The 26,094-nt window shown below is 56.6% G+C and overlaps 2 protein-coding genes across 8 annotated transcripts in view; one reads left to right on the plus strand and one right to left on the minus strand.

Moving 5' to 3' along the window:
• Window positions 1-2,749, plus strand: part of LIMS2 (LIM zinc finger domain containing 2) — a 39,320-nt gene extending 36,571 nt beyond the window's left edge. For 5 of the 6 annotated variants that reach the window (XM_081581129.1, XM_081581127.1, XM_081581128.1 and 2 more), the window contains 4 exons: window positions 346-438; window positions 1,027-1,075; window positions 1,241-1,316; window positions 1,927-2,749. In XM_081581129.1, coding sequence (XP_081437255.1) covers window positions 346-438; window positions 1,027-1,075; window positions 1,241-1,316; window positions 1,927-2,074 — 366 coding nt within the window. In that variant the 3' untranslated portion in view covers window positions 2,075-2,749. Of the gene's footprint in view, window positions 1-345; window positions 439-1,026; window positions 1,076-1,240; window positions 1,368-1,890 lie in introns of all 6 variants that reach the window. The other variant, XM_081581130.1, reaches the window with a different exon arrangement.
• A 565-nt stretch (window positions 2,750-3,314) lies between these two features.
• MYO7B (myosin VIIB) overlaps window positions 3,315-26,094 on the minus strand; it is a 96,538-nt gene continuing 73,758 nt past the window's right edge. The window contains exons 27-48 of one of the 2 annotated variants that reach the window (XM_081581124.1): window positions 25,022-25,148; window positions 23,178-23,297; window positions 21,677-21,850; window positions 20,836-21,063; window positions 19,293-19,460; window positions 13,620-13,737; window positions 13,407-13,533; window positions 11,927-12,093; window positions 10,792-10,973; window positions 9,734-9,864; window positions 9,298-9,455; window positions 8,946-9,099; window positions 8,372-8,527; window positions 7,642-7,747; window positions 6,552-6,665; window positions 6,279-6,366; window positions 5,634-5,740; window positions 4,969-5,154; window positions 4,647-4,763; window positions 4,381-4,464; window positions 4,087-4,206; window positions 3,315-3,674 (exon numbers count right to left, since the gene is read on the minus strand). In XM_081581124.1, the coding sequence (XP_081437250.1) occupies window positions 3,573-3,674; window positions 4,087-4,206; window positions 4,381-4,464; window positions 4,647-4,763; window positions 4,969-5,154; window positions 5,634-5,740; window positions 6,279-6,366; window positions 6,552-6,665; window positions 7,642-7,747; window positions 8,372-8,527; window positions 8,946-9,099; window positions 9,298-9,455; window positions 9,734-9,864; window positions 10,792-10,973; window positions 11,927-12,093; window positions 13,407-13,533; window positions 13,620-13,737; window positions 19,293-19,460; window positions 20,836-21,063; window positions 21,677-21,850; window positions 23,178-23,297; window positions 25,022-25,148 (3,034 nt within the window). In that variant the 3' untranslated portion in view covers window positions 3,315-3,572. Of the gene's footprint in view, window positions 3,675-4,086; window positions 4,207-4,380; window positions 4,465-4,646; window positions 4,764-4,968; window positions 5,155-5,633; window positions 5,741-6,278; window positions 6,367-6,551; window positions 6,666-7,641; window positions 7,748-8,371; window positions 8,528-8,945; window positions 9,100-9,284; window positions 9,456-9,733; window positions 9,865-10,791; window positions 10,974-11,926; window positions 12,094-13,406; window positions 13,534-13,619; window positions 13,738-19,292; window positions 19,461-20,835; window positions 21,064-21,676; window positions 21,851-23,177; window positions 23,298-25,021; window positions 25,149-26,094 lie in introns of both variants that reach the window. The other variant, XM_081581123.1, reaches the window with a different exon arrangement.

Genomic DNA, 26,094 nt, shown 5'->3' on the forward strand with positions numbered 1-26,094 from the left:
AGGGTCCTGATGTGGCCCCTGGTCCCCAGCCCCCCATGGGAAGGTGAGTCCTCACACTCAAAAGCCTCCCTAAATGGGAAGATGTGTCCGGTGACTCTGGGCTTGTAGAGACAGAGGAGTCCGCGGGACTGCAGCCCTCCGTGCTGCAGGCATTGTGCCAGCACCTGGCACCTTGGGCTGAGGGTGCCTAGCAGGGAGGGGTGAGGTCTACTGAGCAGGGGCAGTTCGCCGAGGTGCCAGCCCCATGGCTGTCCTGTGCGTCCTGCGAGGCCCCCCACATCAGCCGCTTGGCTGTCCTGCTCCTGCCCTGACTCTGCCGTCCCCGCCCCTCGCCCCCCTCCCCAGCACTTCGTCTGTGCCAAGTGTGAGAAGCCGTTCCTGGGGCACCGGCACTATGAGAAGAAGGGCCTGGCCTACTGTGAGACCCACTACAACCAGGTGCGGCTGGAGGCAGGGGCGCGGGTGCACTGCGTGGGGAGCCAGCCAGGGCGGGCTGGGAAGCATACGGGGCCGCCTCCTCCCCTGGGAGCCCCATGGCGGGTGCTGAGTGGGTGCTGTGCCCCAGGCCTGTGTGCTGAGTGTCCTGGGACCTGGGCCACCCATAGGACCTCAGTGTCCCCATTTGGGAAATGCGCCCTGTGCCCAGGCCTGTCGTGGGGACTGTGTGAAATGGCATGTGAAGTCCTGGGCTCTTGGGGTGACATGTACTGCAGTCCCCCTCCCTCCTGCCAGGCCCAGCAAAACTGCCCAGAGGATGGGGTTCCCACCCTGAGCGCACTTCTCAGGACGCCAGGGCAGCAGAGGGGCCTTGGAGGGAGCGGCACCTCCACCTGTGCTTCCTGGGGGAGGTGATTCTGATGAGCCCTCAGGCCCGAGGCTGTGTCCTCATCCAGGAGGCCTAGGAGGCCCGAGAGGCCCCGGTAGATGGCAGGAGCTGCCCTTTGGGGTGGGGTGGGGCCACACCCCTGGCCCAGGGCTGAGGGCATGAATGCCCGCAGCGTGTGTAACCCCCTGCTCTGTCCACAGCTCTTTGGGGATGTCTGCTACACCTGCAGCCATGTGATCGAGGGCGATGGTGAGGCCCCCCCCATCCCTGCGCCCACTTCCTGCCCCCGCCTCTGTCCCCCATGCTCTGTGGGCTTGTGGGTCCTGCAGCTGTGTGCCCAGCTGGCCCTCCCTGCGCACAGGGGCCCCTGTGGCTGACCTGTGGGGTCACTGAGCCTGCGTCTGCCCCTCATAGTGGTGTCAGCCCTCAACAAGGCCTGGTGCGTGCACTGCTTCTCCTGCTCCACCTGCAACAGCCGGCTCACCCTGAAGTAAGTGGCGCACCCACCCCCCACCACAGGTCCCCCCCCACCCTCCCCCGGGCAGGAGAGGAGCAGCAGTGGGTGGAGACCTACACAGTGGCCCCCTCCTCCCCTTCTCTCTCCTGGAGCCTGCTGGGGACTCCTGTTGGAGCTGGCTTTCCATGGTTTCTCCCCTTCATTGGGCCTTCCCACTGAACGCCCACTGAGATCAGCCCCTGGGGATGCAGTGGGCATGGGGCAGCCCCCGCCCCGAGCAGGCAGGCCCAGGGACCCTCAGGGCACAGTGAGAAGAAGAGTCACACTGAACTCTGGGGAAGGGAGAGCCCAGAGCAGCACCCTCAGAGCCAAAGGAACCAGATCTCCTTGGGGAGAATGAAATGGGGCAGAACAGCCAGAGCCGGAGCTGGTTTCCCAGGACGACAGGGAGCCATGGAAGGTTCTGGAGTGTCAGCATTCAAGAAAAGTCTCTAGGCAGAAAGGGAGGCCTGGAGGCCCATCTCCTCCCTCCAGAGGTCTACCTTGACCTCTGTTCACAAAGTCACGCTGTGGGAGGCAGTGTGCTCCGAGCTGAGGCCCAGAGGAGCACCCACCCCTCCTGACCGCTGCCCGTCCTCCTCAGGAACAAGTTCGTGGAGTTCGACATGAAGCCCGTGTGTAAGAGGTGCTACGAGAAGTTCCCGCTGGAGCTGAAGAAGCGGCTGAAGAAGCTGTCGGAGCTGGCAGCCCGTAGGGCGCAGCCCAAGTCCTCGGGCCTCCACCCTGCCTGAGAGGCCGCCCACCTGGCCCGCTTCCTGCTCGTCGCTCTTCTGCTCCCCGAGCTTCACTCCCCACTTCAGCTCCCTGAACCTGTGGCATCTCCCCCCTGTCTCTCTGCTCAGCATCCCTCCTCCTCCCCTCCACCTTCAAGCATCCCTCCTCTCCCTCCTTCCACGAGGCCGTAGGGCAGGGGCCTGGGTGTGGTGAGCCTGTGACAGGTCCACATCCACAGTTTCGGCCCAAGTCCTCCAGGGCCAGGAACAGATAGGGGCCAGTGTCACCTGACTCAGCCTGCCCTGACCTGCCCTGACCTGTCACATCCCTGCAGCAGGCCTCATGGCAACTTGGCCAGCCTCCGCCCCACATGGCACAGATGTAGCCCACAGCCAGCAGCCGCCCTGGGCCCTAGGCCACGTGGGTGGGGGGCCTCTGGTAAACCATCTTTCTATCCCCCACCACGTGCTTACTCAGTCAAGGAGGATCCCAGTACCCAGACAGGCCGGCAAGTCCTGCACTTCACCCCACATAGCAGCTGGAGGGGCCTGGCTCACCCCGCCTCTGGGGCACATGCTGACTCCCTGGGTGCAGTCTGGAGCCAGGAGGTGGTGGGCTCCAGTGGGTGGCTTGCTCCTGCCCTCCAGGAAGGACATTACACTCGCACAACGAATGAAGGCTTCTTTACACCACCCCAGGGCCTGTGTGGTTTGTAGCATCAGGGTGGATGTGCTGCTGCAGCGTGAGAAAGACAAACACCAGGCTGGACTGGCCTCCCATGGCCAGGCTGCAACAGGGCCTGGAGACAGGGTCAGCAGAGACCCTGTCCTTGAAGGCTGGCCCCGTGGGTGGAGTTGGGAGACAGGCCGGCTGGGGCAGTCCAGGGTAAACCCAGGCTCCAAGGCCCCGCATCCAGGTCTGCCCTCTGTGAGGGCAGAGGAGCCCACAGCCACCTCCAGCAGACCCCCCCTGGCAGCCTCCAGTGTCCAGTGTGTCCTGCTAGGGAAGGAGGAAAGGTGTGCCAAGGGGCCCATAGGAAATCCCTTCCCAGTCTGAGAAGCAGGAAGGGAAGGAGGTGGAAAGAAAGGTGAGACACGAAGGAAGTCATTCTCTGAGGATGAAGCTGTCCTCCCTGCCCCTGGGGGGATCATAGTGCTTTTTGCTTTTTATAGAAGGAACTTTTCCCAGCCAGCACCTCCTGGATCTCCTGCCCATATAACCCGCAACCCTCTTCTCTCACCGACACACACTCCCCAGTGCTCCATGAACTTTTATTGAACATTTCTAGGGGGTCCTCTCCGTCATCCACCCGTCAGCTTGGAGGCCTACCACTCCTGATGCTCCTGCCTTTGCCCCTCATAGTCAGCGCCCAGGGGAGGGGCCCACTGGGATGCCAAAGGGTGGGAGGGGGTGTTCTGGGGAGAGGGCAGGCCTCGGGCCCAGAGGAGGGCCTGGGTAAGCCCCCCAGGACCCCTGACTGGGGCGGGCTGCTGAGTGTGCCAGAGGCCCCTGCTGCTACTGGCTGCTCGGGACGGAGCCATGGGGGCCCCGCTGCCTGTTCACTGCGCTTATCAGCTGCTGCACATATGAGGTCAGCAGGTCATCCATCTTGTAGCCCTGCATGAGGGGAAGATGGGCTGCAGTTAGGCAGGGCTTGGACCAGGGCATAGGGGGCCCAGCTTCTGCCTCAGTGACACCCCAGGCAGACGTGGTGAAGAGAGAAGTAGGACTGTGTCTGGGGCCTGAGTACTCATCCCTCCTAGGACCACAGAGCCCCCGCCAGGCCTTGATGCCCCCGAGTGACACGCCCAGCCCTCCCCGCACTGCACCTCCATCCAGTCCTCCACTGGCCCAGCCTGGCCTGTCCATGCCAGGCATGGGAGCCGGGCCCTCCCATGAGCAGCTCACCCGGTGGCATCAAGGGGTCAGGGGGTGGGAAACCTAGTGTCCAGAGCCTCTGGGTGCTTTGCGTTTGGGCTGGGAAAAGGGACCTGGGGCCCCTGGAAGGCCCCCCAGGTCTGGAGCTCACCAGAGAGGTCTCACACAGCAGGCGGCTGCCCCGGCCCAGGCTCCCCAGGACCATGTGGAAGTAGGTACTACCGCTGCTCCAGCTGGCAATCTTGGTGAAGGGGTAGGTGGTGAGCAGGTCCTGGGGCCACAGCAGGCGGGTGGTCAGAGCCAGCCAAAGCCCAGGAGGCCCGAAGGGCCCCAGGTCTGAACTGCTGCCCGGGATCCTCCAGAGCCCAGGGCCAATGGGTAGGAGGACAGGAACCCAGCCCCCCTGCCGGGGGTCCTCCCTGGCCCTGCCAGAGCCCTCTGCTACCTTGGTCTTGGGGTGGATGAGCAGGACCCCGTGCCGGTTGATGGCGATGAGGATGATGTCTGGGTGGGAGGGCTCCGAGGTTTGCTGGGGAGGGAGGGTGTCACAGGGATCACAGCCCCTCCCTGAGATGCACGCATGCATACATGCCCTCCCAGACCTGGCCGTGGCCCTGCCTGTGGCCTGTCTGCAGGAGAAGCTCAGGCTGCTGGGGCCAGAGCTGTGTGGGGCCTGCTGGGCCAGGACAGCGGGTCTGGGGTGCAACCTACCTTCACCTCGAAGAAGGCAGACCCGAAGGTGGGCCACCGGCAGATCCACTTCAGGAAGGCCACCTTGGCCTCCTCCACCGTCTTGTCCCTGTGTTTGTCACAGGCCAGGAGGATGTTCTAGGGGAAGCCAGGGCCAGGGAGGTCTTAGTGGAGACCGCAGCCTGGCTGGGCCACCACATGAGGCCCTGAGGCTCAGCCAGAACAACGGCTGCTGCCTGAGGCCATGGATGGCAGGCCCAGTCCACCCTCCCACAGCCACACGTGGGCAGGACCCCTACAGGGGCAGCGGCCAAGGACCCCCTCCCAGGTCCCCAACAAGGACCTTCTTCCATTCCTCCGAGGACATTAGGCGCATGAGGTTCTCGGGCACGAGCTCCCGCAGGATCTTGGGGATGCTGGCTAGCTGGGACCGGTCATCACCAAACCTGGCCTTGTAGATGAGGCCGGCCAGGTGGATGGCATCCTCCCTTGAACACTTGTGGAACCCACGCAGGTACTTGGGCAGCTCCTGGGTGAAGGAAAAGCTGGACTTTAGGCTCCTGCCACCCCCAGCTTTGCGCTCAGGTGGTAGTCCAGTAGAATCTAGCAAACGGAGCCTGCTGAGAGATAAGGTCCTCAGGGTTAGGTTTCCAGCGGAGGGAAGACGGCTGAGCGCGGGTAGGGCTCCCCAACACCTCACTGCAGAGCCAGGCCTGCTCTACCCCTTCAGGGCAAGGCCTAGCACTGCACAGGCTCGGGACCCTCTGGGCCCTCCCCTCCCTGGTAGGCATGTTGCAGATGAGGGTAGAGCCTGTCTGCAGGTGTCACTGCCCCAAGGCACTGCTCTCCATCTGCTCTTGGCTCCAGAACCCTCGGGCACAGCTGACCAACCATGAGGCCTGGGCGGGAGGTGGGTGACCCTGGGCAAAGAGGCCATGCTCCACTCTGAGGGCAGGTGTGACTGAGCGAGAGTGGCCCCAACACCCACCAGGAGGGGCGGCCTGGTACCTGGTGGTAATGAAGGATGGTGTCTGCCTTCACATCTTTCCCAGGGGCCACGTTGAGCCACAGTTTCCGCATGAAATACACCTGATAGGGGATTGTCACAGGGGCCCCTGGGCAGGGGCAGCAGTGAGCACAGAGACTGTCCCTGGCCAGGCAGGCGCTGAGGCCCTACACCCACTCCTGCACCCTGCCACTTGGCCCTCCCACATCGCTGCTGTGTCTGCTACCATGACCTCCCCTTTGGAAAGCCTCCATGCCTCTTTCTCCGTGGCCCCCAGCCCTTCCTCAGCCTTCAAGATGAATGGGCGCTCCTGGATCTCCCTGTGGGGTCAGACTCCCTTCTGCCCCTGTGCACCCTTCATCACCCCAAAGTCCGGCCATGTGTTCCAGGCCTGCCCCATGCCCAGCCCCTGCCTGAGCTGGGAGAGTTCTCAGGGCAGGGTCTCACTGCCTGGCCCCAGGCCTGGCCATACCCATGACCCAGGGGACCTGAGGAGAATGAATGAATGAATGGGCATGGGCCATGCAGGAGGGTCCAGGGGAGCTGTCTGACCCTGGCCCACGAGGCAGATAAGCCCTGCTCCACCTCACATCCCAGCAACACTCTCCTTTGTGGCCCCAGCCTGGCTCCCAGAGCCTTCTGCTCACCTTCCTTCTGGGGCTTGTTCTTCTTTACCCAGTCGGATATGTGCCGCAAGGAGTCAAAGAAGAAGTCTCCCTCCTTCTGGCTGATGACCTGGGGCAGGTGGAGAGGAGGGTACAGACATGCAGCTGTGCAGGAGGCCAGGTGTCACACTGGGGCTCCGTGACCTCTCTTGCCCGTGTGCCTGTGTACCTCGGCGGGCTAGCCCAGAGCAGGTGGGAGACCCCCACCCACCTGAACCGCCTTCCCTCTCGCCCCCTGGCCTGTGGGCCACACACCTTGTCTGCGATCTTGATGAAGAGGCTGCAGCCCTCCCAGGAGGCAAGCTGCAGCCGGGCAGCGATGCTGTCACATGCGTCCCGCACACGGGTGTTGGCACCCACCTCCAGCATCTGGGCAGAGAGGCAGCCCGTGAACACCTCAGGACTCGGCTCAGCTCTGAATAACCCTCTGAACCCTGCTGGCTAAGGCTGGGTGTTCCCTGTCCTGAGAAGGGTGAGACTACCCCTCTAGAAACCTGGCCAGATGTGTGCACTGTTTTGTCACAGGGCTCACTGTCTCAGGGTACCAAGAGGCCTGGCTTTTTCACCTTGCTCTGAGAGCCTGCAGCCAGACTGAGAACTTCCCATCATGGGCTCGGCCATCTCCAGCCCACAGTCCGCTTGGGGAGGGCCGTGAGGTCACCACCCCCACTTCCCCTCCCTTCACTGCTGCCATTTAGCCAAGGGTCTCTCACTGGAGGAAGGCATAGCAACCCACTCCAGCATTCTTGCCTGGAGAATCCTTTGGACAGACGAGCATGGTGGGCTACAGTCCATGGGTCGCACAGAGTCAGACACGACTGAAGCGACTTAGCACCCACGCATGCACGCCCACCTCCCACCTGTCTCTTCCGCTGTCCCCAACAGCCAACTGGGCTCCATCCATAGGCACCTCATGGGATCCCTGCTCACTGTGGCCCCAGGGCTGGGTGGAAGCCCCAAGGGGCCTCTAGACCCTGGAACTCAGCCTTGTTGCCCAGCCTCCTGGCCTCCTCACTCCTGTGCCTGGCCTGGAAGGCCCTCCATGCCTTTGGTACATCCCAACTCCCCACCATACTACAACCTCTCCAGGGCCAGAAGTCCCCTGTGTGACCTGGAGCTCCTGAGGGCACCCAGCACTCAGTTCATGCTGGTGGGGGCCAGTGAGAGCGGAGCAGTATATTCACAGGAGAGGGGCTAGGAGAGCACAAAGGGGAGACAGTCCATTCTAACTCACACAGCGTGTCCACGGGTGTCTCCCAGCTCTCCTAGAGTGACGCCAGGGGGGAGGCACCTTGCTCTGGCTGTGAGTCCCTGGTGGTGTTGGGGGTGGGGAGGGGAGGCTCACCTCGCTCGTGTCGTTGGGCAAGTAGACCTTGTGGCAGACGCGGGAGATGCTCTGCTCCGCGGCCTCCACTTCCACCTGGTGTGGCGGCTGCTTCCGGGGCCCTGTCCTGGAGTCAAGTGCATGCTGCACGGGCCACCCAGCACCCCCACCCAGGCCCGGCCCCAGCACCAGCCTCTAAGCTCAGCTCTGTGCCATGCACCAAACAGAAGCTAACCCCAGAGACGCGCACGGCGGTTGCTGCATCAGGGCAGGGAGCTGCCCTGTGGAGATGCTGGACACATGTCCCATAGGAGGTGGCAGAGGCCAGCCCGGCCTCATCTCCTGGGAGCCCCAAGGTTCTGAGGACACATGTGGGGAGAAGACCAGGCTGGGCAGGGCACCAGCAGGAGGGCGGGTCGTGTTCTCATTTTCACATAGCTGGGCATTGGGTGTGGGCCTCGGACACCCACTTTGCTCTTCATGACTCAGGCAGCCACTCATGGCCAGAAACCCCGCCAACCCCTCCAGCCCCCCTGCAACCCTCCTGGGCCTCACTTTGTGTCCTCCTCCCTGGTGGCTGGGACTGGGTCCTATCTCCCCAGACTGACACCTCTTCCAGAGAGGAAGCTGAGTCTGGCTTCTCTGGCAGATGTCCCCACTGGGACATGGTCCTGGGAGACTGGCGGGTGCTCCCCCACCCCAGCACTCCCAGACCAACGTTCCGGGGGCACCTAGGAGTTGGCAGGTTCACCTCAGGACCCTCTGGATGCGGCGGCTGCAGTCGGGGGCCAGCACCTTCCTTCTCCGCGTGTCTATGAACTTCTGGGCGTGGGGCAGCAGCACTTTGCCAGGTGGGAAGAGGCCGGTGCAGAGCCATAGCAGCTGCCAGCCCCGCTCCTCACTGTACCTGTGGACGGCAGCACAGTTCAGCCCAGGAGGGGCCCCTCCTGGAGGCCCAGCCCGCCAGCACTGCAGGGAGGTGGGGCTCTTTTTAGGACTTATCATGTGAGCAGAGGCCTGCCTGAGGCCCTGGGCAAGGAGGCCGCTGCCCTGCTGCCAATGCCACCAAAGCTTTCCCGCTCACAAGACGGGGAGGGAGTGCTATCGTGCCCATTTTGTGGAGGAGACCACTGAGGTTTAGAGAGGCCAGGTGACAAAGGAGACAGGGTAGGAGAGGCATGGCCCAGGGCAAGAAGTCCCAACAACCCCCCCCCCCAATGTTACAACGAAGGTTGCCTTTACGAGGTGGGGGCTGGGGGAAGGACAAAGGGGGCCCCGGGCACAGCAACCCTGTGCACTTCCACCCCTCCCCGCTGCCCACAGACCTCTTGGTGTTGTGTGTCAGCTGCTTCAGGATCTGGCAATAAACCTCGTCCTGCAGGACGGGCTCCTGGAGGGCTGATGAGAAGATCTGGTCGGTGAGCTCCAGGGAGGCCCAGGCCTGCCGAGAAGGGTAGTCACCCATGTACCTGAGGATGGGTGTGGCCGTCAAGGAGAAGCGCCTGTCACCATTGATCCTGAGTCTGGCCTGGAGCTGATCCCCACCACCCCGCAGCACCGCACTGACTCCGGAGCAGCCCCCTGCCCTATAAGGCCTGGCCCTTGGGTGGGCTGGCCGTGGGGCCCATGCCCACAGGCTTGGCGTGGGGCTGGGGCAGGCCGGCCGGGAAAGGATATCGATGAAGATCTGACAGGCAGCATCCCGCAGCTCAGCATTGGCGTGGACACGCCGGAGCAGTGGCTGCCGCAGGGGCTCGGCTGAGTGGGCCCACAGCTGCCCCCGGGTTCGGGCCACGGGCAGCACGGCTCTGCTGAGTGTCTCCTTCTCTGGGGCCCTGTTGGGGATGGAGGCCAGGGTCAGGCTGTGTGATTCTCCTGTGCCTACCCACCATGGGCCATGCACACACAGTGGAGAGGGCCCAGGGCTCCAGGGTGGGATACTCTCTGTGCCCACGGCACTCCGCTAAGGAACAGGTTGGTCATGTCAGGGTCAGAGGGTCCCCTCCCCTCCCAGGGAGCCCAGGTGAGCACTGCATCTGCCTTCATGGACCTGAGTCCCCAGGGAGCACAGAACGGCCGGGTAGGTGGGGCCCGGATGGAGCAGGGTGGGCACCTAAAAAATTCATAGGAGAATTCCTCCAGGGTGTGCAGGTTCTCTTCGGGCTGCTCCTCGAGGGGCGCCTCCGTGGGCCTCCCCTCCTGGGCTGCCAGCTTCCGCTTCTCCGGTGACATGGCCAGCAAGCTCTGGGGGTGGGGTGGGGCGGGGCACAGGTATGAGTGTCCAGAAGGCCCCACCCATGGCTCCTCCTGGCCAGGTGTCCTCAGAGACTTGGGAGGGGCCGGGCCATAGGGCTGGACAGGCCTGGACCTACCCCTCCTGTGTCACCTGCTGTAGAACCCAGGACCAGTGACTCGATGTTTCTGAACCTGTTTCCTTTTTCTTCAGAGGGCTCTCAGGCCCACCAGGCTCCCCTCTCCTGGGGCACTTCTCTTCAGGGGTATCTCTCATCCTGGCCCTGCTGGCCTGGCCCCCCACCTCCTTCAGGCCTCCTCACTGAAGTGTCTGTCCCTCAGGGAAATCTTCCTGGACAGGGTAAGCCCCTAGCCTAGAATTTGCTCCTATAACAACCAGTGCTGCTTCTTGGTGGCACTTTGTACACTTGCCATCAACTCATCGTTCATCCAAATGCTCCTTGAGGGTGGAGATACTACTGTGTTTGATACTGTATTGTGGTACAAGGCACACAGTTGGCACTCAATACATGCATTTGGGAGGCCTGTCTGTCTTGTCTGCCTGGGGGTTGCTGGTCTTGGGGATTAGGGTGGAGTGGTTGTCAGGGGTAGGGAGACTTGAGCCCCCTTGGGTCAGGGTTTTTAAATGACATTGAGGCAAGACGGGTTTACTCCCAGGACGCTCTCTGGTGGGAGGGATGGAAGGATGCGCACTGATTGAGCACCTGCTAAGTGCCAGGTGATGCCCCATCCACTCACTGCACAAGAACTTCCTGACTCTCCCAGAGGGACGGCAGGGCTGGCAGGGCTGACATGATGCCCAGGCTTTCTGGGGGGTGGGGCCCAGGAACCTGAGCTAGGACCCCAGGCCTGGCATCTCAGCCTCTTCCCCAGGTGCCCAGGGGTGCCCGGCTGAGGGCAGGTGGGCATGTGAGTTACCAGAATCTGTGCTGAGGGCTTAGTGACTGTCGGGATGGCATAGAGGCAGGAGGTGGGCACCAGTCCTGTCTTCTCGGTCCTGACATTCTGGGCCAGGGTCCAGTTCTCAGAGGCCAGCAGGCCCTGCTTCTTTGTCAGGATCAGCAAGTCCCCCTTCTTGAAGGGCAGGAGGGTGCAATCCTCTATGGTCACACAGACACACGCAAGAGACAGAGAAGACAGTTTCCCCAGAGTTCAGTGGAGGCGAGAGGCCCTGCTGGCATCCTGTGGGCGGTCCCCTCTGACAGGTGAGGAAACAGGAACACAGAGCTGGGAGCCCAAGGCCACCCCTAGAGGGACTAGCGATGGGGTTCCCCAAGCTCAGGCACTCGAGGGGCCTGGGGCACAGCCAGGCAGGCAGAGGCTGGGGAGACCTGCTCAGAGGCCTGACCAGGAAGTGGCCAGGGAGCCGTGAGGCAGATGGACTAAGGGGACAGAGGACCAGCAGGCTGTCCCCACGCCTGCCCAGGAGCTAAGTGACCTGTCTGAGCCTGTTTCCTCAGCTGTAAAATGGAGAATATCACCTGCCCCTCCTGGGGCAGTTGTGAGGATGGGATGGGCCATGGGGACAAAGCTTCTGCTGATGTTTCCAGCGCAGTTAAGACCCTGTGCACAGCCCTCCCCTGCTCCCCTACTTTCTGAAGCCTAATTTCCAGCTGTACTTAGGGAAGCTGTGGCTGTCAACTAGATCACCAGTGCTCACCCCACCCCCATCCCCACCCGCAAGCTATGTGGCCCTGGACAAGCTGCGTTCCTTCTCTGAGCTGCCAATCCTTGTCTGCAAAACTGGATAACAAGGTGGCTGTGGGGATGATGGTGACCTGGCTGGCTCTTCCCTTGCTTCCAGAAGAAGGACATCCCTTAGTGCCCTTCACTTTGGAGGGTTTGAGACCCCTCCTGAACTCCCTTATCTTGCAGAAGGGAGGGACTTGCCCATGGATGACCCTGAGCGCTTTGTGGCCTCTCTCCCTCTCTCTGCTCGAGCCCCTGCCCTCCACCTGCTTCATGACCACCAGAACCTGGCAGAAGCAAGCCACCCTCCCACCAGCCACATGAGCGGCCCCTCCCCGGGGCCCCTCCCCGCCTGGCTGGGCACCTGTGGCCTTCCTGTCCTGCAGGGCCATGGCGAACACGGACCTCTCCTTCAAGCCCTCCAGAAACATGGCCACCAGCTCAGCGATGGCCACGCTGCTGGGGGACCGGAACTCATACTCCTCTTCGTGCAGCGTGGACAGCATCAGCCTCTGACCACCCCGGGCCTCCCTGAGGGGGAAAGGGGGCAATGTGACCAGAGGCCTGCCCCACCCTCCCCCTGGGTCAGCCCCTCCACAGCCTCAGAGGGGTGACCTGCCCAAGTTACAGAGTCTGGAGTGCCAACCATCACGCCATGAAGCCCTCTTACAGATGAGGAAACTCAGTGTGTCTGGAGCCACACAGGGCCTGGGTCTGAGCATGGATCTGCCCTGGCCCGGGACTCTCTGTGTGCGTGGGCAGATGAGCCAGAGCTCAGGGTCCTGTTCTACGGGCTTCAAAGGCAGTGGTGGTGCCAAGCTTGTCTGTGGAGTCAGCTCTGGACAGGCAAAGTGGTGGCTGGCATGCAGGGCCACCATGGGGCCGCTGCAAAGAAAGTTGGTGCTGAGATGGAGCACCAGCCTGGGTGAGTGTGGGTGAGCTATTCAGCCTCTGTGGGCTTCCCTGGTAGCTCAGCTGGTAAAGAATCCGGCAGCAATGCAGGAGACTCTGGTTTGATTCCTGGGTTGGGAAGATCCCCTGGAGGAGGACATGGCCACCCACTCCAGTATTCTTGCCTGGGAAATCCCATGGACACAGGAGCCTGGCAGGCTACAGTCCATGGGGTCACAAAGAGTCAAACATGACTGAGCGACTAAGCACCTACCCTCTGCATGCCTCTGTTTATTCATCTGCAGAGTGTGGGGGTAATGGGGGGACTTATTGGAATAGAAAAGAGCACCTAGCACAGTCCGCCTCAGTGGTGCCAGCATGTGCCCTGCACACACTGGTAATGACCATAATGGTCATGCCACACTAGGGTGTGTTTTAACCAAGGAGGGGCTCTGGCAGGGCACAGGCAGGCCTTCCAGAAGGGCATGGAGGCCTTCTCAGTAGATGAGAGCCGGGAGCAGGATGTCTGGGGCATGCCTGGCATGCAAGGTGGTCCTTGCTCTGCTCCATGCCCTGCACACACAGGCCTGTCCCTTGCTCCCTCTCTCAGACTGCTGGCACCTCCACGTGAGCAGTACCCACCAGTGAGAAGAGAAGGCACCTATAAGTGAATGTACGCCCCAAAGGCTGCAAGCTTATGTGCCTCTTTCCAGGGGAGCTGGGCTCTAAAGGAAGCTTGAGAGGGCAATCGGTGATGTACGGACACATTGCTGGCCCCGGGACCGTGGAGGGTGGGGCCTGAGCCAATGGCCGTCATACCACATGTATGATGCAGTGTGAGCCAGTCGGGCTCCCAAGAACAGTGTGCCTCCCCCTCTTCCTGTCTCTCCTGGAGCCCCAAGGACTGAGGTTGTGGGGAGAGGGAGGTTTGGGGCTTCCCTCGGAGCACCCACCTGTTGGTGATCAGACTCATGACCTCGATGAAAGAGAGTTCTAGGAGCACCTTCTCCTTCTGGTCCAGGAAGTACAGCCCCTTCCAGTTAACAGCCAAGATCAGCTGAGTCTTGGGCAGTCGGGGGCCTGGCAGAAGGAGAGAGGGGTGTGAAGCTGGGGCTGGTCTAGGGTGGGGGCCCACTGGCACCCTCTTACACATCAGACACCATTACCTGAGAGTGTGGTGACTTCAAAGAGCCGGGAGAAGAGCAGCGGCCACTTCAGGCAGGCAGTGTCCACCACCTGCTCCTGCACGGTCAGTGGCCTGGCCCGCTTCTGGGTGTAGGATGCCTGCACAGAGTTGCGACGATGAATCACCTCCATCACTTATCCCCCAGCTAACTCCTCACCCAGTGCCCAGGGTGCTTATTTGCTGGATCATTCTGTGAAGTCGCTGCCTAAAGCCAGGCCAGTGTCAGTGAGAGTCAGGTGAGGGACTCTAGTGGGTTGGAGAGGGCCCATCACTGGTGGTTCTGATCCCCTCTTTAGAATCAGAGCTCCTGAGGGCCGGAGGGCCAGGCTGCTGCTCGCTGCCTGAGCCTGGAAGACACTGAGGGGCATGTGCAGGTGTCTGCATGTCTCCATCTGCGGCCCCCATCTGCGGCCCCCATCTGCGGGCCCCTGTCTGTGGCCCCCATCTGTGACCCTGTCTGTGGTCCCCGTCTGTGGCCCCCGTCTGAGGCTCCCGTCTGTGTCCCCTATCTGTGACCTCCGTCTGTGACCCCCATCTGTGGCCCCTGTCTGTGACCCCGTCAGTGACCCCCATCTGTGGTCTCTGTCTGAAGCCCAAGTCTGTGGCCTCTGTCTGTGACCCTCATCTGTGACCCCTTCTGTGACCCCCTTCTGAGGCCCCCACCTGTGGCCCCGTCTGTGGCCCCCGTCTGTGGCCCCCGTCTGTGACCCTGTCTGTGGCCCCCGTCTGTGACCCCCGTCTGTGGCTCCCGTCTGAGGCCCCCGTCTGTGACCCCTGTCTGTGGTCCCCGTCTGTGGCCCCCGTCTGTGGCTTCCGTCTGAGGCCCCCGTCTGTGACCCCTGTCTGTGGCCCCCATCTGTGTCCCCTGTCTGTGGCCCCGTCTGTGGCCCCCACCTGTGAACCCCGTCTGTGGCCCCTGTCTGCGGGCTCAGACTGGCTCTCGCCCACACCGGCCTCCTGCGGCTCCATGTTGCTCTATGCTTGAGGCCTGCGTGGGTGTCTGAGTGTGCCTCTCTTCCACACGTTTGGGAGGCGTCTCTCGGGGACCTTCACCTCAATCCACCCCCCCAGTCCGGCTCACCTTCCTCCCTCCCTCACCCTTGGCTCTATCTGACCTTCACCCTTTCCTCTTCCCATCTCTACAGATCTGTAACATTCAACTGTAATATCACTGGCTGTAACATCCAATTGAGCTTTCCTGTTATGGTTTGTTGGGTAAAATGTTATTTCTCTTGTTCCTTCTTTAAAAGGTGGTTGGGTAACATTCATATACTGAATCAGGGGATGTAAATGGACACATTCTGAGATTTGGCGCTTTGCAACACATATCAAGGATTTTAGAACATTCACGCATGCTCATTCACTTTAGTCATGTCTGACTCTTTGTGATCCTATGGACTGTAGCCTGCCAGGCTCCTCTGTCCATGGAATTCTCCAGGCAAGAATATTGGAGTGGGTTGCCATGCCCTTCTCCAGGGGATCTTCCCAACCTAGGGATTGAATCCATGTCTCTCATGTCTCCTGCATTGGCAGGTGAGTTCTTTACCACTGGCACCACCTGGGAAGCCCAACATTTGTACACTCTGAAATCACTTTTCGAGAAACTGATCTTGATGAAATAACCATTAAGCATATAAAAGTTGTATCTACAAAGAGATTCACTTCATTGTTTTAAGAGTGAAAATGGGACATGACCTTAAAATTCACCAGGGAATGAATTGTAGCTCATGAATACAGTACTATTCAGCCCTTAAAAACAGATTGGTATTTACTGACAAAGAAATAGGGGCCCAAACTATTAAGTGATCTGAAGAAGCAGGTTGAAAGCTGTCTAATGATGAACTCATTTTTATTCTTTAAAAAGGTGTGTTTCCTAACAATGAGAAAACAGAAAGAGAAATTAAAGAAACAATCCCATTCACCATTGCAATGAAAATAATAAAATACTTAGGAATAAATTTACCTAAAGAAACAAAAGACCTATATATAGAAAACTATAAAATACTGATGAAAGAAATCAAAGATGACACAAACAGATGGAGAAATATACCATGTTCATGGATTGGAAGAATCAATATAGTGAAAATGAGTATACTACACAAAAGCAATCTACAGATTCAATGCAATCCCTATCAAGCTACCAACAGTATTTTTCACAGAACTAGAACAAATAATTTCATGATTTATATGGAAACCCAAAAAACCTCAACTAGCCAAAGCAATCTTGAGAAAGAAGAATGGAACTGGAGGAATCAACCTGCCTGACTTCAGGCTATACTACAAAGCTACAGTCATCAAGACAGTATGGTACTGGCACAAAGACAGAAATATAGATCAATAGAACAAAATAGAAAGCCCAGAGATGAATCCATGCACCTATGGACACCTTATCTTTGACAAAGGAGGCAAGAATATACAGTGGAGAAAAGACAATCTCTTTAACAAGTGATGCTGGGAAAACTGGTCAACCACCTGTAAAAGAATGAAACTAGGACACTTTCTAACACCATACACAAAAATAAACTCAAAATGGATTAAAGATCTAAATTTAAGACCAGAAACTATAAAACTTCTAGAGAAAAACATAGACAAGACACTCTCTGATATAAATCACAGCAAGATCCTCTATGACCCACCTCCCAGAGTAATGGAAATAAAAGTAAAAATAAACAAATGGGACCTAATTAAACTCAAAAGCTTTTGCACAATGAAAGAAACTATAAGCAAGGTGAAAAGACAGCCTTTAGAATAAGAGAAAAGAATAGCAAATGAAGCAACTGACAAAGAATTAATCTCAAAAATATACAAGCAGCTCATGCAGGTCAATACCAGAAAAATAAATGACCCAATCAAAAAATAGGCCAAAGAACTAGACAGACACTTCTCCAAAGAAGACATACAGATGGCTAACAAACACATGAAAAGATGCTCAACATCACTCATTATCAGAGAAATGCAAATCAAAACCACAATGAGGTACCATCTCACGCTAGTCAGAATGGCTGCTATCAAAAAGTCTACAAACAATAAATGCTGGAGAGGGTGTACAGAGAAGGGAACCCTCTAACACTGTTGGTGGGAATGCAAACTAGTAGAGCCACTATGGAGAACAGTGTGGAGATTCCTTAAAAAACTGGAAATAGAACTGCCATATGATCCAGCAATCCCACTGCTCGGCATACACACCGAGGAAACCAGAATTGAAAGAGACACATGTACCCCAATGTTCATCGCAGCACTGTTTACAATAGCCAGGACATGGAAGCAACCTAGATGTCCATCAGCAGACGAATGGATAAGAAAGCTGTGGTACATATATACAATGGAATATTACTCAGCTATTAAAAAGAATGCACTTGAATCAGTTCTAATGAGGTGGATGAAACTGGAGCCTATTATACAGAGTGAAGTAAGTCAGAAAGAAAAACACCAATACAGTATTTTAATGCATATATATATAGAATTTAGAAATGGGGTAACGATGACCCTACATGTGAGACAGCAAAAGAGACACAGACATAAAGAACAGACTTTTGGAGTCTGTGGGAGAAGGCAAGGGTGGGATGATTTGAGAGAATAGCATTGAAATATGTATATTACCATATGGGAAATAGATGACCAGTCCAGGTTCGATTCATGAGACAGGGTGCTCAAAGCCAGTGCACTGGGACAACCCAGAGGGATGGGATGGGAGGGAGGTGGGAGGGAGGGTCAGGATGGGGGACACATGTACACCTGTGGCTGATTCGTGTCATGTATGGCAAAACCACTACAATATTGTAAAGTAATTAGCCTTCAATTAAAATAAAATAATTTTTTTTAAAAAGTGTGTTTCTTGCATTCCAATCATATGCATATCTCAATTGTGTACATGTGAATAAAGCAGTCTAGAAGGATATGTACCGCAGTGTTAAGAGGGATGAGCTCTTTGATGTGATACTATTGGTGATTTCCCTTTTTTCTTTGTGTTTGTCTTGTTTTCCAGTTTATTTGGTAATATCCACATTTTAGTGTTTACTGAAAAAAAATCAGTGAAACTTATGTTCCCTTTGGAAAAAACAGTGGTGTAAATTTCCTAATTCTTTACTCTCACCCTTTCTCCAAATGATGATGCCACTTCTTACTCATGTTCATTCGGGTTCATGTGCATCTCTTGTCTCCTCTGCCTCGTACTAGCCCTAAAAAGTCCATGGCCTCTCCCCTGTAAACACATCCACTCGGGCTGGGAAACAACAAAAATAATCCAGAAGGTTTGCTTCCCCAAATTCCTGTTCAAGGATTGTCCCCAAGGGATGACAGCAACCGCCTTGGGGAACAAAGCTTCTGTGGTCAAGCTTGTGTAAAGAATATTAGGTAAAAGCAATTGGGCTTCTCTCTTGCAGGACTCCTTGGAGCCTTTCCTCGGGACTGTGCACTGTGATTCCTGAAGAGCAGGAGAAAGCAAGCTGCATTCCCCCACTGCAGACGCGCACAGGACCCTTGTCTGCAAACCCGCTCTGAGCACCTCCTTTCCTGTGGCCGGATTGCAGACTGCATTGGTCATCCTCCCTGCCCCGCTCTGAACTTGGGCAACCCCTGCTATCTGAGCAATGCACCTGGGACTCATCTCCTGCAGCTAGGCTGTCAACCCCTGACAAACCAGCACTGCACTGCCTTTGAACTGCCCACTGCCTGTCCTGCTGTTTCTTGGCTCCCAGTGCCACATGGTAATTGAAGCCAGGGAAGGCTTCCCTGGTGGCTCAGATGGTAGTGAATCTGCCTGCAAAGTGGGAGGCCCGGCTTTGATCCCTGGGTCGGGAAGATCCCTTGGAGAAGAAGATGGCTACCCACTTCAGTATTATTGCCTGGAGAATTCCAAGGACAGAGGAGTCTGGCGGGCTACAGTCCATGGGGTGTTAAAGAGTCAGACAAAACTGCGTGACTAACACACACACAAGCATTAACCGAAGGGGTTTATCCTCCCCCTTCCACCCCCTCACCCCTTGCACAGCTCTACTGCAGCAGCAGCTGCAGCACCCAGCCCATCAGCCCTTAGAGATGCCTTTGCACCCCCAGGACACACTGCAGAGCAAAGCACCCTATGAGGAAGGAGGCTCTGACAGAGCGGTGGTTTGGGACCACCCTATGGGGAGGGGAAAAGAAGAAGGGGGACCAAGTCAGATGGCTGTCTTCTTGGGGAAGAGGCTGTGAGCCTCCAGGAACAGCCTCCACTTGGTGCTGGCTGACCAAACAGGGGTGGAAGAGGGACAGCCCTCCCCGCTGTCCAGGCCGGCACCGGGCATTCAGGGCACAGCAAGGGGACACCAGTAAGGCCCAGGGCAGAACTGGGGCCAAGGGGAGGGTGTGCTCATGGTCAGCAGCTGGGAATGCCTTCTTGCACCCAAAAGCCAGGGCCCAGATTGACCCTGTAGTAGAGACCAGAGGAGGACTGAGCTGCCCAGACCAGCCAAGATGCCATCTTGTGAGGGGGGTGAACCTGAACTAGATTGTTTAAGCCTGAAGACATAGGGCTATGCTGACTGGAAGGTTAGTCTCCACCCCCTCAGTGAGCAGGGACTCATAATGGGATCTCCGGCCCTTCTGTATACCAAGGGGCCCACCACCCCCAAAAAGAGCTGCACAGCCGGAGTACACAGGCTCTGGGGAGGCTGACCTTGGCATAGGCGGTGGTGACCAGGCTGGCCCACTTCTCTGGGGTCTTGGTCCTGTACAGCTTGGAGGGGACACAGCTGGGCAGCAGCTCCTGGATGGCCTGGCCCCCGGCCGAGGCACCGAGCTGCACGTAGCAGTGCTGCGCCAGCAGCTCCACCAGCTCTTCTTCCTGCACAGCCCAGGGACACACACGGGAGCCGGGGTGGGGTGTGCATGTGGGAGCCCACTCTCCCCCGGGAAGCCTTGCCCCTGCTGAGCTCTCACCCCCCACCTCTGACCAGCCACCTCTGCTAGGCAGGACCTGCCCCTACCCCAATGTGGCAGAGCCCCTGTGTGCCCTGACTGGGCCCAACATGGGCTATGCTCCTGTTGGCAGGCCAGAGTCTCCCAGCAGCCCAGCCTGAGGACAAGGGGGGCGTCCTGCATGCTCCTTGTTCGGCCCTTGTGAGCCAGTGAGTGTGCGGGATTGAGCTCTGGGGCCTGGGTAGAGCCCCAACACTGCTGTCTGAGTGAGGTGAGTGTTGTTGTTCAGTCACTGAGTCATGTCCGACTCTTTGTGACCCCGTGGACTGCAGGACACCAGGCTTCCCTGTCCTTCACTTGTGGACAAGGCCTTTACCCTGTCTGCCCCAGTCCTCACTGGGCAAAGGTGACCTCTCTGGCCATTCCTGCAGAGCCTCTGCTAGGATTCATGTGGGCGGGAGCCTGTGTAACTCACTAGCATGCCCAGCACACAGAAGGTTCCCTGCTCCAGGAGCCCCACAGGGACCAAGCAACCCTGTTCTTTCCAAGGAGACAAAACCTTGCCCAGCCATCTATTTGCCTGCCCTCTGACTCCACGCCCCCTTTGCCCCCACCTCTCCCTACCCACTGCCCTGCTCCAGGCAGGCCTCCAGGACTGCCACAGTTGCCTCCAGTCCCCAGCACATCCTCTGGATTCAGGCCCGGGGAGGTCTGCACCCGCTGAATAGGTCCAGCATTGCCCAAGGAGGTCAGGAGCATGAGCTCCCCTACCTTGAGTCTCATGACCACACAGAAAGCTCTGGTGACTGCACCTTCCAGGAGAGAGCCAGAGGCTCAGAGAGGTGACCTAACATTCCAAGGCCACACCGCCAGGAAGAGGCATAGGTGCAACCTGAATTCAAGTGCTGGGACTCCAAGGCTGTGTTCCTGACCCCCAAGCCCTGCTGCCCCATGAGAAGCTGCTGTGGTGAGGTTAGGTGGGCCTGGGGCTGATGGGGGGGGGATGGGCTTTGCTGCCGGCGGCAGGTGCCTCAAACCCCAGAAGCTTGAGTGAACCTGTGGCTAAAGGAGGAGATGGAGGCTACTGGGCAGGGACAGCTGCTCCCAGAGGGCTTCAGGGACTTGTACTCGCAGATACATGCCGGGCCCACTCCTCTCCCTCAGCCTCCCCAGGGACATGCCTGGTGCCCACAGCCCAGCTGCCCTTGCTCTGTCCCAAAGTCCCTGCCCAGGAACAGGGCCCTTCCCCAAGCTGTCTGAGAGGTGGGGCTTTGGGGCCCTGACAGCTGTGGTCCCCTCACCTTCTCGAAGGGGTACTCGCCAAACCAGACTCCATGGAGGACTTGGCGGTAAATAAGATGGGTGCTGACCGGGTCCTCCTGGGAGTCGTGCCACGGGGTGAAGAACTCCTTCCGGAAGTAGATGCGCCAGGGTGCCTGGCGCTCACTCTCGCCCCTCTCCCGGGCCAGTTGCTCACACTGGGCCAAGGCATCCATCACGTGGTCACGCCCGCTGCCCAGGGACCAGAACTGAGACCAAAATCAGGCCGGCAGGGGTGAACGACTGCTGCGTGTCAGCCCCCCAGGAACACTTGCCTTTGCCATACGAATGTGGAGGTGTGGACGTCAAGAGTACAGGAACCCTTCAGACTCCTCCCCATTGGGCGTGGCCTGTCATCCACCCCTAAACTCTCCCCCTGCCGACCCCTCTCACAGGAGGCTCATGCCCATGTGACTGAGTTAGAATGCTTTGATTCATTGGCATATGTATACCTGGTTCTGAGCGTGGGAATCAGGGCATCAGGGTGGGGCGACGATATGGGGTTCAGGATAGGGCAGTGCTGCTGTGACCTCCACATGGATGCATGGGATTCTGAGCTCCCCAGGGTGGGGGGCTTGGTGCAGGATGTAGGCACAGCAGGGAACCTTCCAGGTGTGTGTGTGAGATACTAGGCTGTGTGAGTGTTGGGCCAGGGGGGCAGACTGCCTGGTTAGGAGGCATGTCTGTGAGCGGGAGTTTGTGTTCGCCTCTGTGTTTGGCAGCTGGGAAGGTGAGTGGTGCCTAGGCTGGCATGATACAAGGGCTGGTGCTGCCCTGCATGTGTGAAGGAGGCGGGCGGTGGATGGGACCCCTGGCCAGTACCTTGTCGTACACGGTGACCTGCAGGGAAAAGCCCAGGTGGTCGCTGAGGCCCTGCTTGCGGGCGATGTGCAGGCAGACTTCCCGAGACGTTGAGGCTGAGTCTACCATGACTGTCAGGCTCTCTCCGGTCGCCAAGGTGATATGGATTGGGATGTGCTTCTTGGACTTGACAGCCTGGGGACAGACAAAGACTCAGGTCCTCTGCCCAGGAGGCCCCTCGGTTCAGCTGCCTGCGCTGGAGCTCCTGGAACTCTGCGATGGGAGGCCGGCCCACCAGCCCCTCTTCCCAACCCACTGCCCCTGCTGGCGCATTCCCGTGGGTGCGGGGGGGGGGGGGTGGCTTCTGAGGCCCCGCCCAGCTCGGCAAGGCATTTATGAAGTCCTGGCCAACAGACATGGCTGCTGAACTGAGGGACCCGCCAGGGCGAGAGCCGTGCTGCTCACCGTGCTGTTCAGGCACTGTGCCCGTGGGGTGCAGCCTGTACTGGAAGGCCCCATTTTAACATGAGTTCCCTGAGCTTTGGCAAGATTGTGTGACTCGGGATTACAGAAAATCAAAAAGCTCTCGGAGATGTCTGAGTCTTGGACTCTGGAACGTTTTGGGTCAGAGGAAGCCACTGTTACTCTCTGTGTACAGCAGGGCTTGAGCACAGGCCACATAGCTGCAGCAAGCTCACTTTCAACTCCAAGGCTTCTGGGCAGAGCAGGTAGATAAGGTGGAGGAGGGAAGTCCTGTGGTTGTTGGTGGCAGAGCGAGAACAGGACGGGGTGTGGTGGGAGGTGCTCTCTGTGTCCTGGTATAGGGCACCATAGGGCATGGAGTGTGAGTACCTTCCAGGAGCCAAGGGTATAGTGGGGGCCAGACCCTACCTGTGTTTGAAGTACCGTTCCTGAGGATCCTGCAAGAGCTCATAGGTAACACAAACAAGAATGCCACCTAGGTAGACAACCTTGGATGACCATATAAAATGCAAGTGTCTTTGGGAGGGGTAAGCTTTAGGCAGTTAACAGCCACTCACACCCTGTAGGTAAGGAACCAAGACTGATTTTCCCCTTCAGCTAGAAGGGTCCTAAGTGAAAGAGAAAGTGTTAGTTACTTAGTCATGTCTGACTCTTTGCAACCCCATGGACTGTAGCCCACCAGGCTCCTCTGTCCATGAAATTCTCCAGGCAAGTATACTGGAGTGGGTAGCCATTCCCTTCTCCAGGGGATCTTCCCGACCCAGGGACTGAACGCGGGTCTCCTGCATTGCAGCAGATTCTTTACCATTTGAACCAAGGAATATCAATTTAGATATGGGAGAGGTGGCGCTTTTGAAGCCTGGACTGGGCCTGGGGAGGCTGAGCCCCAGGTGGGGCTCCCAGGGACCACTGGCCCAGAAGAGAGGGGAGGGGCCCAGAGCACATACTTCCTGTTGGCAGCCCCATGAGCTGTGCTGGAGGAGTCATGGGGGCTGCCACCACCCCACACTGGCCACCTCATATCCCCTCCAGCCCCTACCTGCAGCTCCAGCCAGGAAGGGGGCTCTGTGCGCACCCCGTTGGCACAGGTGCGTCTCAGGCGCTCAGCACAGAAGGGCCCGTAGCCAACTGGTCCTTGACCAATGAAGTTCAGCAGATACTGGTGGGTGAGGAAGGGAACGGCATGGAGATACTTAGAACAGAGGCCACTTTCTACTTACTGCCCAGATTCTAGAAACTATGATACTAGTAATTGTATCATGGATGATGGATGTATTACTTGGCAATCATTTTATAATATACACCTATGTAAAATCACAACACTGTATACCCTACATTTGAACAATGCTATATGTCAATAATATCTCAATAAAACTGGAAAAAAGCTAAAAATCATAATAGTGGTGGCAAAGGTGCATTAACATGGGGCTGTCACACTATGAGGAGTATCAGTTGCACAACACTTCCGAGGAGCCATTTGTCAATATGTTTTAAATAGTACATAATTTTAAAATGTGTGTACTCTTTGACCTAATTTGGTAAAGGTAGATAAATAGTTTTTAATCATAGTGGTGTTTATGGTGATGGGCAATTGGAAGATAGATCCTAAATGTCCATCAACAAGTGAAATATGCATTAGGAACACTCTAACAAATGGCATTAGTGCTGCCATTTGGGGACAGTTTATGACATGAGAAGACTCTTATAAGTGAAAGCTGCAGGAGAGCCAATGTTCAAAATATGTTCGATGAGATGTTGAAACAAGGTGTTGAAAAGCTTTTTGTCTCTCAGAGAGATTCTTTGAGAAGATGCAGCCTGGAAGGATTTACTAGTGTCAAGGGTGGTCCAGGGCAGATGGCCAGGGTGATCAGACTTCCTGCTGTCCCTGGAGGCATGAGAGATAGTGAGATTGTTTTCTGTGTGATCACAAGTATGACTCTCTCACACCACAAAAGGTCAGAAACTGTAATGCAAGTTGCCTCTGGTTGTGAGGATGACTTTTATTTTCTATTTAGACTTTTTATATTTCCTACACATTACTTTTCTCCCCCCTTGGCTGCAGGGCATGTGGGATCTTAGTTCCCCAACCAGAGATTGAGCCTGTGCCCCCTGCAGTGGAAGAACAGACTCCTAACTACCGGATCACCAGGGAAGTCCCCCCTATATGGTGCTGCTGCTGCTGCTAAGTCACTTCAGTCGTGTCCGACTCTGTGCGACCCCATAGACGGCAGCCCACCAGGCTCCGCCATCCCTGGGATTCTCCAGGCAAGAACACTGGAGTGGGTTGCCATTTCCTTCTCCAATGCATGAAAGTGAAAAGTGAAAGTGAAAGTGAATTCGCTCAGTCGTGTCCAACTCTAAGTGACACCATGGACTGCAGCCTACCAGGCTCTTCCGTCCATGGGAGTTTCCAGGCAAGAGAACTGGAGTGGGGTGCCATTGCCTTCTCCACCCCCCTACATATTACTTTTATATTCAGAACCAAAAGGTGTATTAGAGTAGCGAAGCCTGGGGCCTCCAACACTTGGAAACACCTCTCTTGTTAGTTCTAAGGCCTAGAGGGAGATGCTGCATCCAGCCTCTCATTGGTGCCTATTCCTCAAACACTTTGGTCTTTTCAATGTCCATTTCATCTACCACCTCACTGTCTTTTGGTGATGGAGCCCAGGTGAGATGGCCCTGCAGATCTTGCTTAGGGGCCAGAGGAGCATCCCCTTTTATAGACGTGAAACTGAGGCCCAAAGAAGCCCAGGCACTGCTGCCCATCCTCGCCTGCAGGAGCAGGAGAACCAGGCCATGGGCTGGGATTTCTCAATCTGCTCCAGGGCCCTGGGCCCACCCATGCTGCCCCCGCCCTCAGCTCCTGCCCCTGCCCCTCCTTACCTTGGTGAACCTCTCAGAAGGCGGGAAGCAGCCCAGGCACAGGCCAAGCAGGATCCAACCCCGGGCCAGGCTGCTTGTTTTGTAGTTCTCTGAGAGCTGCTTGCAGATCTGGCAGTAAATTTCGTCCCTGAAAGACACAGAGCGCTGGGAGGCCAGGCTGGGGGCTGGCTCTGGGGGAGTGGAGGAGCCCTATATTTTGTATATAATATCTTCCTAAATCTCTGGCTCACCCCTGATCTACACATGTCTGAGGCAGACTCCAGGCAGCACAGCAAAGGCTAAAATAACTACACAGGGATTCCAGCTGCTGCTTACCACAGGGAGACAGAGTTTGAATCCAACCAAATTAATTGCCTGCCAAAATGAAAAGTCAACACTCTCTGAAGGAATGTAATAGATTCCAGAGTCTTCAAACATATCATGCCCAAATGTCTAAGATAACAACCCAAAAGTACTGGGCTACTGAGAAAATAATAGTCAAGTATCAGACATATGAGGAGACAGGAAAACATGACTGTTCTCAAGAGAAAAGGCAGTCAATGGAAACTGACCCCAAGATGAACCAAATATTGATTTATAAGGAAAGGTTTTAAAATTACCATAAGTATGATCAAAGATATAAAGGACATTATGTTCATAGTGAACAAACAAACAGGAAATCTTGGCAAAGAAACAGAAACTATTTTTTTAAAAAAGAGTCAAGTGCAAACCTTAGAACTGAAAAATATAATATTTGAAATTTTAAAAAATATTGGATGGGTATAACAGCAGACTGGGCAAGACAAAAGAAAAATCAGTGACTATGAAGACAGATTAATAGGAAATATCTAACCTAAAGAACAGAAGGGGAAAAAAAGCAAGCACAGATGAACAGACCCTTAGGGATGTGACAGACAGTATAAAACTCTTCTATAGATTTAATTAGAGTTCAAAGGAAAAGAGAGAGAGAATGAAGTAGAAAAAAACATTTGAAAAAAATAATGACTCAAATTGCTTGAATTTGGTTAAAAATATTAATAATAACTTAGAATATGTGAACCCCTGAAATACAGTAGTCTGTCCTTGTAAGCAGT

This window comes from Giraffa tippelskirchi, chromosome 3 (genome assembly GCF_054371585.1).
Source record: "Giraffa tippelskirchi isolate mGirTip1 chromosome 3, T2T-mGirTip1v1.2.pri, whole genome shotgun sequence".
Taxonomy (NCBI): Eukaryota; Metazoa; Chordata; class Mammalia; order Artiodactyla; family Giraffidae; genus Giraffa; species Giraffa tippelskirchi.